The following is a 16,598-nucleotide window of genomic DNA, read 5'->3' as shown; positions in this document are numbered from 1 at the left end:
TCAGGTGACACTGAATTGGTAAGCAGATAGGGAAGTTCATCGAGCTTCCTGATATCTTCTGACGTCACCATAAACGTAATACACCCACGTGCACACACAACCCTCACAGAATTCTGTGGATGCCCTCTTTAAGCTGCTCAACAGTAAGTTATATATTTAAGTTGAATCTCACCAAAACAAACATTAGTTACATAAAATATTACATTTGTTACAACATGCCTTTTTTTTTTACAGTAGGAAAAGCACAGGTGTAAATAACAAAATTAATGAAGGCTAAATTCCATTTAGCTGCTTCAGCTTCAGGGTTCTGATATCGTGCATGTTGGCTCACCATAACACTGTCATGGCTTACTGGGGCAATTGAATAGAATGAAGCCATTGTTAATATTATTAATCATACCTGTGCTTTTCCTACCATGACTACAAAGTCAAGATGCCGGCTGTGAAAAATGCCTATTAAACTGTATCAAAGATGCAACAAGTGTAGTTCAACTAAGACAGGAATGTGTTAAATGTTCAGGTTGACATCAGGTTGTTTAGCATAGACTGCTGAATGGTCAATAAAAAGGAGTTTTTTTAAACGATCAAATGACTCATTCAGCTCCACCCTTCTAGTTTTAGAGGAAGTACGTGTAGACTATCTTCTCCACTCACTTCAGTACTCACACAGACACACAGCACTATGGTAAGAGCTTGTTTTGTCCTCTTCCTTTTTCTTGTTTCTTTTGAGAACAATTTATTTTGTTGTTGTGAATAAGGCTATTATTTTTTTGTAGCTTCAAAATCTTCACTGGAAGCGCTTGTTACTTAAGTGCTTTACACATGTTTTGCTAGATCGTAGGTTGCAGCTGAAGTAGTAACACAAAAATCTAGTACATTTTAGCCATAAGTACTAACTAACTAAAACCTGCATGCATATCAGAAAATCTGTATAGCCTCTGCAAGATTGATCTATCTTAGAGGAGGAATGATATGAGCAAATATGTGCTGCTGATTAAAAATAAACCTGGACATTTACTCAGCTTTGTGTGTATAACAATGTGTGCGACTAAGAGAGAGAGCAAATTATATCAAGTGTGTTGAGAGTGTAAATCCCTACTGCCTGTGTAAATACATGTATTTGCTGATTTCATCTATGACTGGTTTAGTAAAAGGACATTGTGGCCAAGTGACTAGAGTTGAGGATACATGTATTCCCGGAATAGGAATTGATTATGAAACAGTCATCCAGTTGTTGTCATCCAAAACAGAAAGAAAATAGAAAGTTAGCCTGTGTATTGTCTATCTTGAAAGGGTGTAACAGGAGCAGCTAAACAAATACACACCTCTACTGCCACAAGTCTCTCGCATCAATTTAATCGGTTTCACCCAACAAAAAATTCTTTACAGTCCTCTCTATTTTACCTACATGAAGTATCATATAGCTCCCACATTACAAAGAAGGAAACTCAATGTGAGATGATAATCATTGAATCTGTGGAACTGGTTTGTGGTTTCGTAGCTTATCTTAAGGCAGGCATGTGTTTTATTGCCCCTTAACAATCCAGCAAGTCATGATTTGTAAATCATATTACATCATGTGGGAATCCCCTGACTAATAAAGACTCACTGTGTAAACGTCTATGACTTTAACTGTTGCTAGAAGCTAGAAGTGATAGAAGAGCGCAAACGCACATAACACACAGTCAATCATAATGCTCAATCAATGCTCTCTACCATTGCTCTCTTAAGTTTACTAACTTTTATACATTGTATTGCACAATACATAAAAACCTCAAAGTATAGCCTCAAAATTGCCATAGAGTTCCATCAACACCTCTCTGTGGTTGTCAAAGAAATTCTACATAAGCTCTCACAAAGGTAGTACTTAATGCAAAGAGCTGTTATATTAGATCGGGAAATTGCTATAGCATTGGTGCTGGTGTAACAAACAGACACAGAGTCACAGAAATGAGGGAAAATGAACTTTCTATCAAAATGTCTATATTCCGGTCAATTAACACTGAAGAAGACATGGTGCCTGTTGTTTATTTTAGCCTCCCAGTAAATCAAGAATTCCATGGTTATTCATATGACTTTTATCATATCGCTTTTCCTGTAACTAAACCACATGTACAGTACAGTACTTAATTAGGTAATGATGGCCCTTGGGAATTCCCTTAGATGTAGTTTCTGTTGACACTGCTGATCATTACGAAGCATGGCAGTGGTGTTTTCCCTGTATGGAAGGTTATTTTTTTGTTGCAAAGCACTTGATATTCTGTGAATTTGTGTTTTAAGAGCAAAGTTTAAGTACAAGGAGCTTTTCTCAAAAGAGTGAAAATAGCCTGTGAATGTACTTTCCTTATCCTGCTACACTACAGCCTCCAACTATAACAATGCAGATACTGTTTTCTGTCTGGGAATTTCCTGAGATTCTCGGTCTAGCTAAATGCTAGTTTTAACTGATACTTTCAGCACTTGGTTTCTATAATACCACAAACAGTATAGTAGAATACTAGAAGGCACTGTCTGAAGTGGAAAGGCACATGTCTGGATCAGGTAGAGGAAGACTTTGATAATGATCACAGTGACTTTCCTTTAGCTTGGTGTCTGTTGAAAACACTGTTTGGATGTTTCCTTTCAGGATGACTGAAACCATTTTCCTACGCAAGACTGAGGGCCAGTCATAAATTTCAGATAAGATGGGATTTTGTTTGTATGAACCCAGATTTCACAAACAAGACCATTTTTAAAGTATGTCAATTTAAAACAAATCAGGAGTGGTTTGAAAAGGAACTGGTAGGGCGTGTTTTCTATTGCAGCCACCCAGGTGGCAACTACAACTAACTTTAACAGTCAAAAACAAATTTCAGGGTGACCTCTAGCTCACCCAGTGAGAGCGTTCGCCCCATGTTGGCTATGAGTCCTGCAGCGGTGCAGGGTTTGAATCTGACCTGCTGCCCTTTGCTGCATGTCATCCCCCATCTCTCTCTCCCCTTTTATGTCTATCCACTTTCAAAAATAAAGGGAAAACCCCCAAAAAATAATCTTTAAAAAAAAGAAATTTAGATTTATGAAAAATTTAGAGAAAATGCCCCAATGGCCTAATATGATTCTGGATTCTATCCTATCACAGTGATTAACTTGTTTGTCTTTTCAACAGGCATCACATTGCAACCGCCAATATTTTCTGTAAGTACTCCTGCCATTTTCTATTACCTGCAGCAGTAGACATTGACTCATTTGGAGTCTATTTTAAGATTGTCTGCATACTACATCTACCATGTTCACAGCATTAGAGAATGATGTCATTATCAGTAAACAACATGACCTGAACTCATCAGCACTTTTACATTTTTATGTGGGTGGGGCACCTGATGATTTCCACGGAACAGTGATGAAGTAGAAAATTAGTGATTATTTGTTCCAAGTCGAGTCACGGAACACTTTCTCATTTAAACGGCCTCTTCATTCAAGTCTTACTGTAAGCCAGCCACAAAGAATTGTCAGGAAACAACCAAAAATATCCATTCAACAGGGTTTGTGACCCTGCATCACTCAGTGGAAGTATTGCTGCCTGTGTCAAGGGTCATCAACTGAAGCTCCAGAGATGTATTTCCTGTAATATGTTTTTTTTATCCGTAACTCTTATGACTTCACACTGCTGAACTCTCTGGGCGCAGGGCCAGGGGAATTTAAGGATGACGTATTGCTATCTATTGAATTGTATGTACCGGTATGCATCTTTGTGTCACAGTAATGCGTTACCTGGGTAACCGTGTAAACAATTATTTCCTCATGTCATTCAAGAAACCCAAGGCTTTCCCTCCAGCTGCTGGCTCTGGTTGGGACTTTGACGTGGCACATTCTTGTCACAGGTGAGCATATCAGTGCATCAACAACACACCTTCATCTTGGTTTTACAGTGAAGCCAGTTGTTTATCTAAGGAATAAGTACTAGTGATATCACAACATTTAAAGCTGTAGTGCGTAGTTTCTGTCACCCCCCGTGAGCAATTCTAAGTAATGACAACAACACTGTCGGCGCGTCAACATGATGCAAGCCTTCGGTGATTGCGCACCATCCTCACCCCTCCTACACACAGTTGCAAGTAGCGTTTAACCCGTCAAATCAAGGAGGACATGGAGGATTAAAAAGACATGATGCACTCTTCATTAGAGGTAATTATCTTTTTATGTCCAGCTTCATCTCCAAAGCTGGACGCTGCTGTTGTCCTTTCTCAGCGGTGACGTAAAACGCATCACTCGAGCAGGCTACACCACTTTGTAAGCATAGCTATACTGAGAAATACAGAGAGAGTTTTGTGGAGCTGATAGTCTTAATTAGCTTTGTATCAACTCATTTGGCCATGGCTTGACTGTAACGGACGTTCATCATTATAAAATAGTTGCTCACTATAGCTTTAAACACTGAAACATTAATTGGGTGGCCAAAGACACACAATGTGAAAATGAAAAGTAAAATCTTAAGCTCACTGTAACATCATTTTCGATATAGTGACCTTTAGATTATGTAAAACATGAAGGGACACTACTAGTTGTGTATTTTACGCAAAAAACAAAAGGGCAAATAGGCTAAAGAGGAACTGAGATTTGTCTACTACGTCATAAGAGAGGAGCTTTCAAAAAGCTTAAAAAAAAAACCCCTGACCTTCACACCCACCCACAGCCTAAACTAAGAACTGTTTACTCAACGTATATTGCTTAGGTTTAAGTATATAAGGGCTTTTGACCACTTAATGTACATTTCCTGTTACTGACCACTGCTAATAAGTGTGACTGTGTGTATGTATGTGTGCCTGCTCGTGCTGCTGTGTATGTATGTAGGTATGAATGCCTGTTCGTGCTGCTTTTAGATACTATGTATCATTTTATTCTTTTTTTTACTACTTTTGGTTATATCTTAAGAATGACGCCCTGCCGGATCAGTACTATGAAAATTTCGTTGTACAAATGACAATGGCAATAAAGTTCTATTCTATTCTATTCTAATCCAATGTTTGATGCAATTTGTTGTTTTGTTTTAAGTCTGTTGTTTGTTCTTTTATGTGAAACTTTTTATGCTGCTGTCTTGGCCAGAACTCCCTTGTAAAAGAGATTCTAAATCTCAATAGGAGTATTCCTTGTAAAATAAAGGTTAAATAAATTAAATAATTTTCAAGTCAAATTATAAAGATGTCAAACCATTTTGTTAATGGTTTTACTAAATTACATAAAGCATAACAAACCAATGGTTTGACTCACCTAAGTAATACTGCAAACAACTTTTGTTCTCTACTTATTTTATTTTTGTTTCTCATATTATACTTCATTTACATACCTTTAGATTTATTTTAAATCCACAATTAGGCAACTAAACATTCATGGTGCATTATTTATATAATGTACATTACAAAAATGCTACCTAGATGTTTTGTGAAACACAATTTGCCTATAATTTAAGATAATATTCCTGAAGACAATTTCATTTCTCAGCATGCTCTAACCCGTTACTCTCACTTACTTTTTTTTTCAGCAGAAAGTGCTACTTCAATTCAGCTCAGAGGGGAGGTTGGTGGAAATGTGACCTTTTCCTGCCCCACTGCGAAACAAAAATTAAGATTTTTGTACTTTCAGAGGGGTGAGATATTTGTGAATGGCTACTATGAATCAAAAACTGCATTAGAGATAGCAGAGCTGGCATGGAAGAACACCATAATGGATCACGACAAGACAACTATGCACATGTACAATTTGAACGTCTCACATCATGGTGAATATCAGTGCCATTTCCAGTACATTGGCAGTAGTGCAACTCACAAACAAATCATACATCTCAATCTTACAGGTATGTACGTATGAGTGTGTTGACATTTAAAAATGTATTTGATTGTTTGAGTTTAAGGTTGTTCAGAGTGTTTGTTTCTAACCAGAAAAATACTGTATATGCGGCTGTGGCTCATATGGTAGCAGTCTACGTGTCAAAGTGTCCTTGGAACCCCCTGAATTGCTGCGCCATCGGTGTGTGAATGTGGGTGAATGTGGGTGAATGTTTCTCTGATGAGCAGGTGGTGGCAACCTCGGCCACCAGTGTATGAATGTGTGTGTGATTTGGGTGAATGGTGCCTGTAGTGTGTAAAGCGCTTTGAGTAGTTGTTAAGACTAGAAAAGTGCAATATAAATGCAGTCCATTTACCATATACAGAGAGTATTCTGAATTAGGCAGTCATATTATTTCTAACATCATAGGTGAAGAATAGTTTTTCCTCCTGAAAGTAGTGCAAGTCAAATTAATTAATGAGACAAAATCTTTATCTGGGTTACCACTTATCAAATACCTGCGCAATCGCAGATGTTTCAGCTATTCTACCATAGAGATTTTAACGATTGGAATGACAATTCCCATTGACAAAGTCAATGCCCTGGAGCCCTAGAGCCTGATTTGAACACAGGAGTAGGCTGTGCTCATATGCACAGCCTACTCCTTGCCAGCCAGGTCTACAGGAAATACTTTGCCAAGCAGGTATTAAACCTTGATTTTACTGTCAAATATACTTATTAAAGCGCAATGTGCTGTTTGAGGTAAAGGAAATCTCATTCACAGACCAATTTTTAACATGTATTCCCAAGCCCATTAATTCAGGGTCGGAGCAGTCTGGAGTCCATCCAAGCATGTCCTTTAACTAAACTCTCAACAGGTTATCTGTCATGGCCACCCTATGAATAGACTTAAAATCCCTTCAGTATAATTCTCAAAAAAACTTTGCTAATCCATCACTCTCTCAGTAAAGGTGATCTGTCTGTGATCTTGGACGTAGGGAGGCTCTATGAAAACGCCTTCTATCATTAAAAAGATGAATGGTCTGTTGAACTAAACATGGCCATTTTTAGAACCCTTGACATGCTGGAAATGCAACATACTGCTTTCTGACAGTGCTCTTTTTTCTCTGTCTGTCTCTCCTAGCCAACTACAGTAAACCTGCTCCCACAGTGCACTGCAGTGATGAAAACCATCGCTTTAGTTGCCTAGTGACATGTGCTTCACATGATGGGTACCCAGTCAACAAGGTGACGTGGAACGTACCAGGGAGTCAGATTTGGACGGTTTTGAACAGCAGTGAAATGAACGATCCAAAAACCATGATGGTCAACAGCTCAAGCACTGCATACTTCAACTGCTCCAATGGAAATACGTCAATCAGCTGCTCTGTGGGCAACGTCAGCTCAGACGTGTTCTCAGTCTGTGAGTAATAAAACTAAAAAAAGCCCAGTCCCAATGGTTTCTCCACCAAAATATGTTTTATGCTTTCAACCCAATGGGCAAGTTTTGAGAAGTATGAAAGGCAACGGAAACCCCTTGGCATAAATCCCCTTTGATGGCTATTGTTTAAGGAATATGTAAGGGAATTTTTTGCATCTCTTTTACATCCTGTTAATATTTGACTTTCACAGAAGAGTTCAAAGTTTCTGTGAAGAGATTTTAAAGCTTAAACAAGACAAGCCAACAGGTCTGTGAGAATATAATTAGGCACAGCTGTGATTTGAGCACATTATGATGTTTAGCACGTCTAGTGTTTACTATGTTCACCATCTTAATTTAGCATGGTAGCATGCTAACATTTACTAACTATCAATAAACACAAAGTACTGCTGAGGCTGATGGGAATAGCCTATCTTTAGTTGTGCAGGTATTTGACAAATAGCTACTATTGGACCAACTCAGATTTGACCTTATGATGAAAAATTGAAGTTTTTAAAGTTTATCCTCTGACAACCATGAATGTCTGTACAAAAGTTACTGTCGATCTGTTTAGTTGATGTTGAGATTTTCCCATCTTGGCCAAAGTGATGGACCAACCAACCGACATTGCTATCCCTAGAGCCATATCACTAAAATTTTGCTAGCGAAATGCTAAAGAGGTTTAGCTTGTTCACACTTTAGCCCACATGCTGGATCACACATATTTGGCTTTCTCATTTCTCATAATTTTTGTGCTTTAGACTAATCAAATACAAACATTCTATTTATTCTGTACAACATATAACTATATACTACACAGATTGTTTCACGGCAGTTAAGTTAAAAAGAACAAATAAACACACCTCCAACCCTGCGGTAAGGTGCCATATTGACTTATTGTGTAAATGCAGAGCTAGTGCATCATTATGATATGAGACGCTGGGCAAAGTGGCAGTTGGGAATGTGAGGAATGTGGCAATTCTTCTGCACCATAGAGCTCCATTATTGTTCAAAAACTATTCAGCAGGGCGCCTGGGTAGCTCACCTAGTAGAGTGCACGCCCATATACAGAGGCCAGGTTCGACTCTGACCTGCGGCCTTTTACTGCACATCATTCCTTCTCTCTCCCCTTTCATGTCTAACCTGTCCTGTCATAATAAAGGCCTAAAAAATGTCACAAAATTAACTATTCAGTGAGCTTGACATGAGTGAGTGAAAATGTGGAGAGAAGGACTCACACATTATCAGTTTTGGTCTTTTAATGGGATTTTTGACAATAAGAAAAAATACAACATGTTGGTTATGGTATAAACTCAACTGTTCCACTTCATATGCTTTTGAGACTGATAAACATTGTTCTCATCTGAAGGTATACCCATTGGTCCACCACCTGTTCCTCACAGTCCTGTGATTGAAGCCATCTGTGCAGTGGTGGGTATCACTATCACTATGCTGGTATTGCTGCTGTGGTGGAGATGCAAGAAGGGACAGAGAGGTAAGGACAGATATTAGGTTTGTCACAATGTAGTGGTTTTACATACATTTGCATATCTTTTTGTAAAAATACAAAGAAGTATGAATGACTCAGTAATGGGCATAACTCACAGCAGTTTCTATGTTGGTTTCCAGGAGCGGCAGCAGTAGATTTTAGGCGAGTAAATGGATGTGAGGAGTAAGTGGATATTTATAATTACCATATAAATATTTGTATGTATATATATATATATATACATATATATTCCATGAGGCACAACTGCAATAAAGAATTGCTGTAGTTCATGAATTCCCAGTTCCCAGTTGCCTAAAATTTTCGTTGTAACTTCGGTAAATTATATTGAAATATTGTAATAACTGTCTTATCCATCCCTTTCCCCTTTCTTTCTATTTTTCAATTTCCCCAGGGAGGCAACAGTCCACAATGAAAGCAATGAAGGGAAAGAGGCCTCTTGAGTGCTGAATTGGTGAAGATGCATAAAGGACTTCTTCTTCTTCTTGGTTCTAGAATCTAGAACTAAAACTATATGTCATTCAAGTGTACATTACATTTGTGACTGACTAGCTATATACAAGCCAGGAACCGCCAGAGTGGTCGGTGACTCATTGGCACTAGTCTGTGAATCAGAATCACTGGGGAATGCTGTCGACATTTCACTGACTTTTAAGTGTTTGAGGAAGTATTCCTTATGACTATCACTTTACGGTTGATGTGCAGTGCATCATTCAACTGAGAGTAGCTTACTTCTAAAAAAGAAAAACAACAACAATAAAATAGATAAAGACTTTTCCAATGGCTGTGGTGAGATTGTTGTTGTATACTGGAAAACAGTCTCTGTGTGGAGGAAAAACAACAAAAGCGGTGTTTGTTTGTTGTTACACTGACCTCTACGGGCAGAAGCTGAATCTGTTAGACATGCTGCAAGTTTCACTTTTGGACTGTTGTTGTTGTTGCACTTTAAAATTCCCCTTGTGCCTTTTCGTAAGTATAGCACAGTCTACAATATTATGTTGTGTTAGTGTTTGGCTTTGTGGAATTGTTTTATTTTTTTATTTAATGCACATAATAGAACAGTCAATGTTACTCATGTCATGCCAGTATAGGCCTACAATTCATTTTGTTTTGAAAGTGTTTGAAATGTACTGTGGTTCCCTAATTTTGTCTAGGGTTTTATTCTCCAATTCGTTTTGTCTATCAGAAATGATCATTGGCAAGGAAAATATGTGTGAATGCAGAATATATGTTTTTTTCTGCAATAGATTCCAGTATTTTATGAGGTAAGGTGCAATATTAAATACAAAGGGAAAGGGTTTTTGTTTTTGCTAATTAAATTACCGTTACCCTTAAAACTAATATTTTGGTCTTCTTAGCAATTCTGACATTTTTTTCTCAGGTGACTGTTCTCATGTAAAATATTGTTATTTTGCTATTTATTTTTATTTCATGTTTTTCTTTCTTAATATTAAATTGTGTGTTGTTTACCCTGTTTACACTTTTTGGGTAATTTAGGCTGTTATTCCTCCTTCCTATGAATGAATGAATTACCAAACATTTCAAAGGGCTGCTTCCGTTTCCTACATCTGTAAGAATGATGGCTGTTTGCTTACTTTTTCATGTTTATATGGCATTTTACATAACTTCGCAATCCTGTCCTATATCTTATTTTTGTTCTTTGGTACTAAATGTACAATGGATTAAACTTGTAATTATACTTGTGTTGTGGGAAGAATTACACAAATTGTTCACTTACCTAACTATATGGTCAGAACATGGTATTTAACTGTTGCAGTGGGTTGGCTATATAGTATTTACACAATTTACACAGTTTTAAGACTTGACTTGAGCTTTTAGTCACACAAACGGGTAGAAATAGAGCTTTACCACAACTCATTTTTTTCAGTTGCAATGCAGTTTTATTGCCACTAGATGTCGTACTAGCACCAGAGTCCAGACAAATCTGCTGTCATGGCTGATTGGTGTTGTGTATACAACAACATCTAAATATTAGTACCACATCCCTGAGACTGATCACATTTGTGAGCTAGCCTGCAAAAGTGATTTCCTTTCCACTGGGTTTGGTAATGAAACCATGTTTATGCATTCGGCATAATGATGTATATTCAGAGCATTGTGAGCACAATCCTTTTTAACAGGGATACATGATGTCCCTTTGACCTCAATATGTGGTCACCTGCCAGGGGAAGGATGAGTTACCCTGCTTTACTGAAGGAGAAGAGAATAAGTGCAGGAAAAAGGAGATGATTGTAGACTAGATGTGAGATGACATCAAAGGATATGCTCATATTGAGTCTATGAAAGAGGACACAAGAGGATTATCTGCTTAACATAGGATATTGTTAACATTATAGATATACACATCACAGTAATCTGTCTTTCTGTATATACATCTCTGTCTCAAACTATTTCCACCACATCTCTCTTGCTCCTTCTTTGCACTTTTTATTCTTTCATAACACACCTCCATTTCTCTTCCCTGCTTGCTTTATCTCTGTCTCATGAGTCACTGTGACAGGCTGTCAGTCCACCTCTCTGTCCTGTGTTTACATTGGGCAGCAGAGCAGCACCAGGCTGGTTGCACTTCAGGAATGCAACCCCCAAGGTCCCTGCCTTCCTTCTCCTACTCTTTTTCCCTTCTCCCCACATCTGTCCTCCGCATCTTTTTCTTTCCCTCCTTTATTCTTATATTCCCTCATTGAACAAACTCACTCCTTCCTCTCACTTTACTTCTGTTCCTTCTTCCGTATTTTCCCCCTCCGTTCCTCTCCTCCCTCTAATTATCCTCCATGGCCTCTCCTGCCCCATCAACCCCCCCACCCCCCCTCCCCCCCCCACACACAAGCTCCCAATTTCTCCCTCTGCCACCTTTCTCTCCTCTTTTCTTATCCACGCTTTCTCTCCTCCGAACCTCCACTCCCCTTTTTTCCTCGCCTTTTTCTATCCCCTCTTTAAAATTCAGATAGCATTGTCCAAACTCCCCCTGCCCCCCCACCCATTCCCCTGTCATCATTCCCTCACCTCCCACTCCTCCCCATCTCTCTGTCCTCCCTCATTCCTCTGCTGTCTAACCTAAACAAACCAGGGAGGACTTTCCTCTGTGGTGGCTGTAGCATGAAATACACCATGTCAGACTTGGTTTAAACATAAACATTAGTCAATTTAAGGGACTGGAAAAGGATATGAGGCGCTTAAGTTCAACATGAGATAGAGCTATTATTAGGAAGTCTTAATGCTAAAACTTACCACTGAATATACAGAAATCAGCTCAGAGAACTGTATAATTTGGTGTGTATAGGCAAAAGTATATTTTTTTGAATGGGGCAATTGTATCAGAGAAAATCAATGGAGTCCATAAATAACAATAAAAAAGGCCCTTTTCCATTGGTTTGTTTGTTGAACAAGTTAAAAACCTACAAATCACAACATTTGTTTGGGCCACAGGGAACTCCATTCATCGAGCCTTTGAAATAAAAGCTGTTATACCTTTTACAATGAAGAGTGCCTTGGATTTAATTTGTATTTGTCAATGAATATTGTTAAATATTTTTAGAGGATAGAAATACTTAGCCTATATTGTAACTTCAACTGACATTTTGTTTCCAAATGGAATTAATCATGCAACAATTATTGCCACCTTGGGAATCGAGGCCAAGAAAGTACATCTAATTTTTATGACCAATCTATGCACTCTGTTCGGTTTTCCAGTGACGAATGCAGCAGAGTGTAATCTCCTGCTTATTGGAAAACTTTTTCAGTCAGAACACAGTCCTGTGGCATTTCTCAGCAAGCGGCGTGTGACCTCTGCCACACTGTTCTGTGTGGCGTCCCTACCAGGGCATTTATAATCAGATTATACTAGTTATGAAAGTCAACTACATTAGTTTTAGTGTGGGGAGCCAGAGTACAAGACATTGATTCAAAGCAGGAGAGGGAGCTGATCAGCATGAGGGAGATTGGGCTGTTAACGTTCTCATAATAACACCAAGCATTTCAATCTCTCTGGTTTAGATAACTGTGTGTGCCTGTGCTTATGTGCATGCATATGTGAATGTGTGTGTGGTCTATATGCAAACAATGCAGAATAAAGTGGAACTCTCAACACGGAAAAAAAATTACTTTAATTAATTAATACTTTATAGCAGATACCTTTAGTAGATGGGGTAGTTGGAAGCAACAGAATGAGGCAGATGGAGCAGAGACAGTGAGGGGCCAAGCAGGTCAGGAGGTTCAGCTCTGGTGCTTCAGCGGAGTGATCATATTGTTGCTGTCACTGCAGAAACCCTCTCCCTGACCTCCAGAGACAGGAGAGGTGACCTGGAAGCATTTATCACCTCTGTGCTTTCTGACCCATGACCTGAGGCCTGAGATAGGGAAAAAGAACACCAGAGGGTAGCATGGAGGATATGCAGAAAGACATGGTGAAGAGGATACCAATGCAACAATACATGAGTATTTATTTGTTATAATACATTTGTAAAGTAGAACTGTTTGTTATGTTGCTTGTGAGAGGAATGTGCATATTTCTGAAAGACTAATTGCTTTCTGTACTTTAAAGTTATAATGGCAGGTTTGTGAAACTGTTGGAAACCAGTGTGGATTTTGTGAGTGTGCATCAATGGTAATATTTCTCTTGGTCAGAAGATGAAAACATTGCCAGACCGGTGCAGTATCTATGTGTGGTCCTGCTTTTGGTTGAGCCAAAAACAATCAGAGACTTGAAAGAGCCTAAAACAAGTTGGGAGAGAGAGGAATGGTTGCTGGCTCGGAGCCCATTAGAACTATTAACACCTCTCTGGTAATACACCAAAGGAGTTCTTGGCCAAGGTTTTTTTCAACTAAGCTACAACTCAATACGTATAGTGTGTGTGTGTGTGTGTGTGTGTGTGTGTGTGTGTGTGTGTGTGTGTGCATTGATGAGCAAAATCTTAGCAAACACTGACAAGTCACATCTCCTTTGTATATATATATATTGAACTGCTTAAGATGTGACCTTTACTTTTGCACACCAGACACCCTCACACACATACACACACTCAGAGAATGTGTCTGTCTGTCTATAAAACTATACATTAGACATCATTCCGCTGCCTGAAACACTCAGACAGGTGATCATGCTAAAGCCGACTGTCTCGTGGGAGGATCGTATGAGGGGAGCCAACAAGAAGAACAGAGACCATCATGAGAGATTGGTGGGTAAGATGCCCAGTTGGCTGCGGACGGTTGGCAGCCTCATGTTTCTGCAGAGGCTGAACATCAAAGACCATCAAAAGTATTTCTAATGTGTGTTGTGAAAGACTGCAAGTGACATCACGCTATAACATGATGTTTGTTACTTGATACAACATCTTATGTCATGCTACTTGCTGTTTCACACTACTTTTCTACTGTGTGATAACCAAGGATAGATATTTTCATTTCACAGCCTATTACTGTGTAGATTCCTCTACTGTGACCTTATTTGGTTACTGTGACATTTTCTATTACACAGCAGGCAACTGCACAGCCATAAATTGCAGAGTCTTGGCTTGTTTGCTTTTCTCTTCATGCACGTAAATAAGGAAGTCAGTGTGGATTAAACGGACAGTGTGGATTATTGGAGAGCAGACAATGAAAATCCAGTGTACAATAATTGGCCATAACTAAAACTTGGCTAATTTGGGGTGTTTATTTTCTTCCTCTGGTATATCATAAGCAATACATTATATAGTTTGAATCAAATCAACAAGTGTAATGTTTTCAAATCTTTTTTGATGAAAAATCTAAACTATGTCGGCAGATGTGCAGTTTAACCTTAAGCAAAACAATATCAGGTATGTAGATGTTAGTGCAAGCAAATACTAAAAATATGTAAATTATGGCACTGAAACATTATCAAGCCATTTGGTGGTGTGTGTGTGTGTGTGTGTGTGTGTGTGTGTATGCATGGAATCTATCACCTCTGGCAATTGCTGTTGCAACAGCTGTGTGGCATTTATCCAATTATTTTCTGCATACAACATGTACAGTATATATTTTGCATATCAGCTGCTGCAGGGAAAAGGAAGGTGTAGAAATGGGAAATAAACCAAAACATTTTTTTGTATTTTCCTGTGTGTGCTTGAAACTGAAGAGCTGTAGATGAAGGGGACGCAACTGAAACCAAGTAAAGACGTGAAGAAAAATGACTGACATACTGTGCAAGCTAGGGACACTTGAGACCAATAGGTCCTTACGGCAACCTCCACTTAAATTTATCTCTACACTCCAGACGTGGTGAGGGATTTGTGGAGGGACAGGGTGTACAGACGCTAATGTGGCTGAACTACAGAGACAAATGAATGCAGCTTATGTACAGTAGAGACATTTTTCGAGTATGTTTCCCACTGTAATTATCAGAGAAATTACCTGTGTATGAGCCTGCATGCGGAAGAGAGAAATGAAGGTGCGTGTATATGCATGTGCGTATTTGCGTGTGTAATAAGAGACACCTGATACAGTTAGAAGGTCATTCCTGGAGTCTGGTCACATAGCTTTGATCATTTTCTCGTCGCCTCAGAAATAGACCAGAGAGGACGGGACGGGCACAAACTCTCCCTCTTTATGTGTGTGTATCCAAGGGAGAGAGCTAGCCCAACAGCCTGACAGGGAATCCACACTTGTTTGTACTGCAAAAGCCTGTGTGTGCATGACTGCACTAATGCATTTGCACTCATACCTTTGTTTGGCACTGCTTGCGTTTGCTGTGTGAATGTGTTCATGCACATGCACGTGAATGCGTGTGGTGACAGTGTGAGTGTGTGTTTGTGTGTGTGTGTGTGTGTGGGTGTACTCATGTGAGTGTTAAGAGGTGTGATCGTGGTTTAAATTCTCAAGTTGTCAAAACAGAAAATTCATGCTAGAGCCTCAGATCAGATTCTGAGAGCTGTGCTACTGCAGACTACATTATTATACACCGTTTACATGCAAATTTGCAAGCAGATACACACATAAGCAACCAAACACAGTGTCTTTCTCAGCAGGTTGGGGCTTCAAAATAATACATACTACAATGTGTATGGGTTTAGAGAGAGATAGAGACACATTGTGAGTGTATGTTTACCTTTATGGATGCAAATGAAAACTAAGTTCAGAATAATACTCATAATTCTTCATTTGTTCACATTCTTAACACATCACTTTAGAGCATTTTTGCGCCATGGCATGCAACATCAGGAGCATGTAATCTGATTTTGACGAGTTTGAGTTAATTAATATTATAATATTTGAAGTAACAACTATTATAGTTACTTTGAACGGCACAGTACACACATAACATAAATCTGTTGATCAATTTCCATCACACTGACCGTGAGTTTTTAATGGCGTGTGGTATTTTAACAAGGAGAACATGTTTACGAGGAGCAGACGTAGATGTTGTGGAAAGAGATGCCCTCCTCTGTGTTTTGGTTTATGGAATTTTGACTTCAGCAAACCTTGTAAGGCAAGGATTCATTCAGTGCAGAGTTTGAAGAAGGCCTTAAAGTATTTTATTTTATTTGCCCCTAAAGCAGCACACATGTAGATGGGAATGACTCACCATGCAGGGCACCAATCACAGTTAAAGAAAACCACCCAGCAGGCAAGAATGATCATTTTTCCTTCAGAAACTAGTTTGTGAGCAGTTTTCTGTGAACATGCAGCTGCACTCTCAAGAAAACATTGGTGTGACAGATGACATAATTTAGTTAAAACATTACAGCTTAAAAATGATATTTTAACATGATGGTTTATTCAGAATTTAAAAGACTAAAAAGGTGATTCTTTGATTAATTTTGCCCACTGGAACTTGCTGCAAATTACGCTCAATGGTGTTTTAAACGCCGAAGTCTCCTTCCAGGCACCTAA

At 38.8% G+C, this 16,598-nt stretch overlaps 1 protein-coding gene across 1 annotated transcript; it reads left to right on the top strand.

Moving 5' to 3' along the window:
- The first annotated feature begins 664 nt into the window (after positions 1 to 664).
- On the top strand, positions 665 to 10,428 carry LOC120553392. The gene is made up of 8 exons (XM_039791741.1): positions 665 to 685; positions 3,146 to 3,174; positions 3,793 to 3,860; positions 5,522 to 5,830; positions 6,947 to 7,225; positions 8,592 to 8,717; positions 8,852 to 8,894; positions 9,124 to 10,428. Exons 1-8 carry the CDS (start codon positions 683 to 685, stop codon positions 9,170 to 9,172), a joined length of 906 nt encoding a protein of 301 aa, XP_039647675.1. The 5' UTR covers positions 665 to 682; the 3' UTR covers positions 9,173 to 10,428.
- Positions 10,429 to 16,598: the final 6,170 nt, after the last annotated feature.

This window comes from Perca fluviatilis, chromosome 2, assembly GCF_010015445.1.
Source record: "Perca fluviatilis chromosome 2, GENO_Pfluv_1.0, whole genome shotgun sequence".
Classification (NCBI taxonomy): domain Eukaryota; kingdom Metazoa; phylum Chordata; class Actinopteri; order Perciformes; family Percidae; genus Perca; species Perca fluviatilis.
Note: the sequence above shows the minus strand (reverse complement) of the source record. Positions and strands in the feature narration are given on the sequence as shown.

Coding starts and splice junctions, on each gene's coding strand:
- LOC120553392 (XM_039791741.1), top strand. Junction 5,831..6,946: donor CATACATCTCAATCTTACAG/GTATGTACGTAT, acceptor TGTCTCTCCTAG/CCAACTACAGTAAACCTGCT. Junction 7,226..8,591: donor CTCAGACGTGTTCTCAGTCT/GTGAGTAATAAA, acceptor TCTCATCTGAAG/GTATACCCATTGGTCCACCA.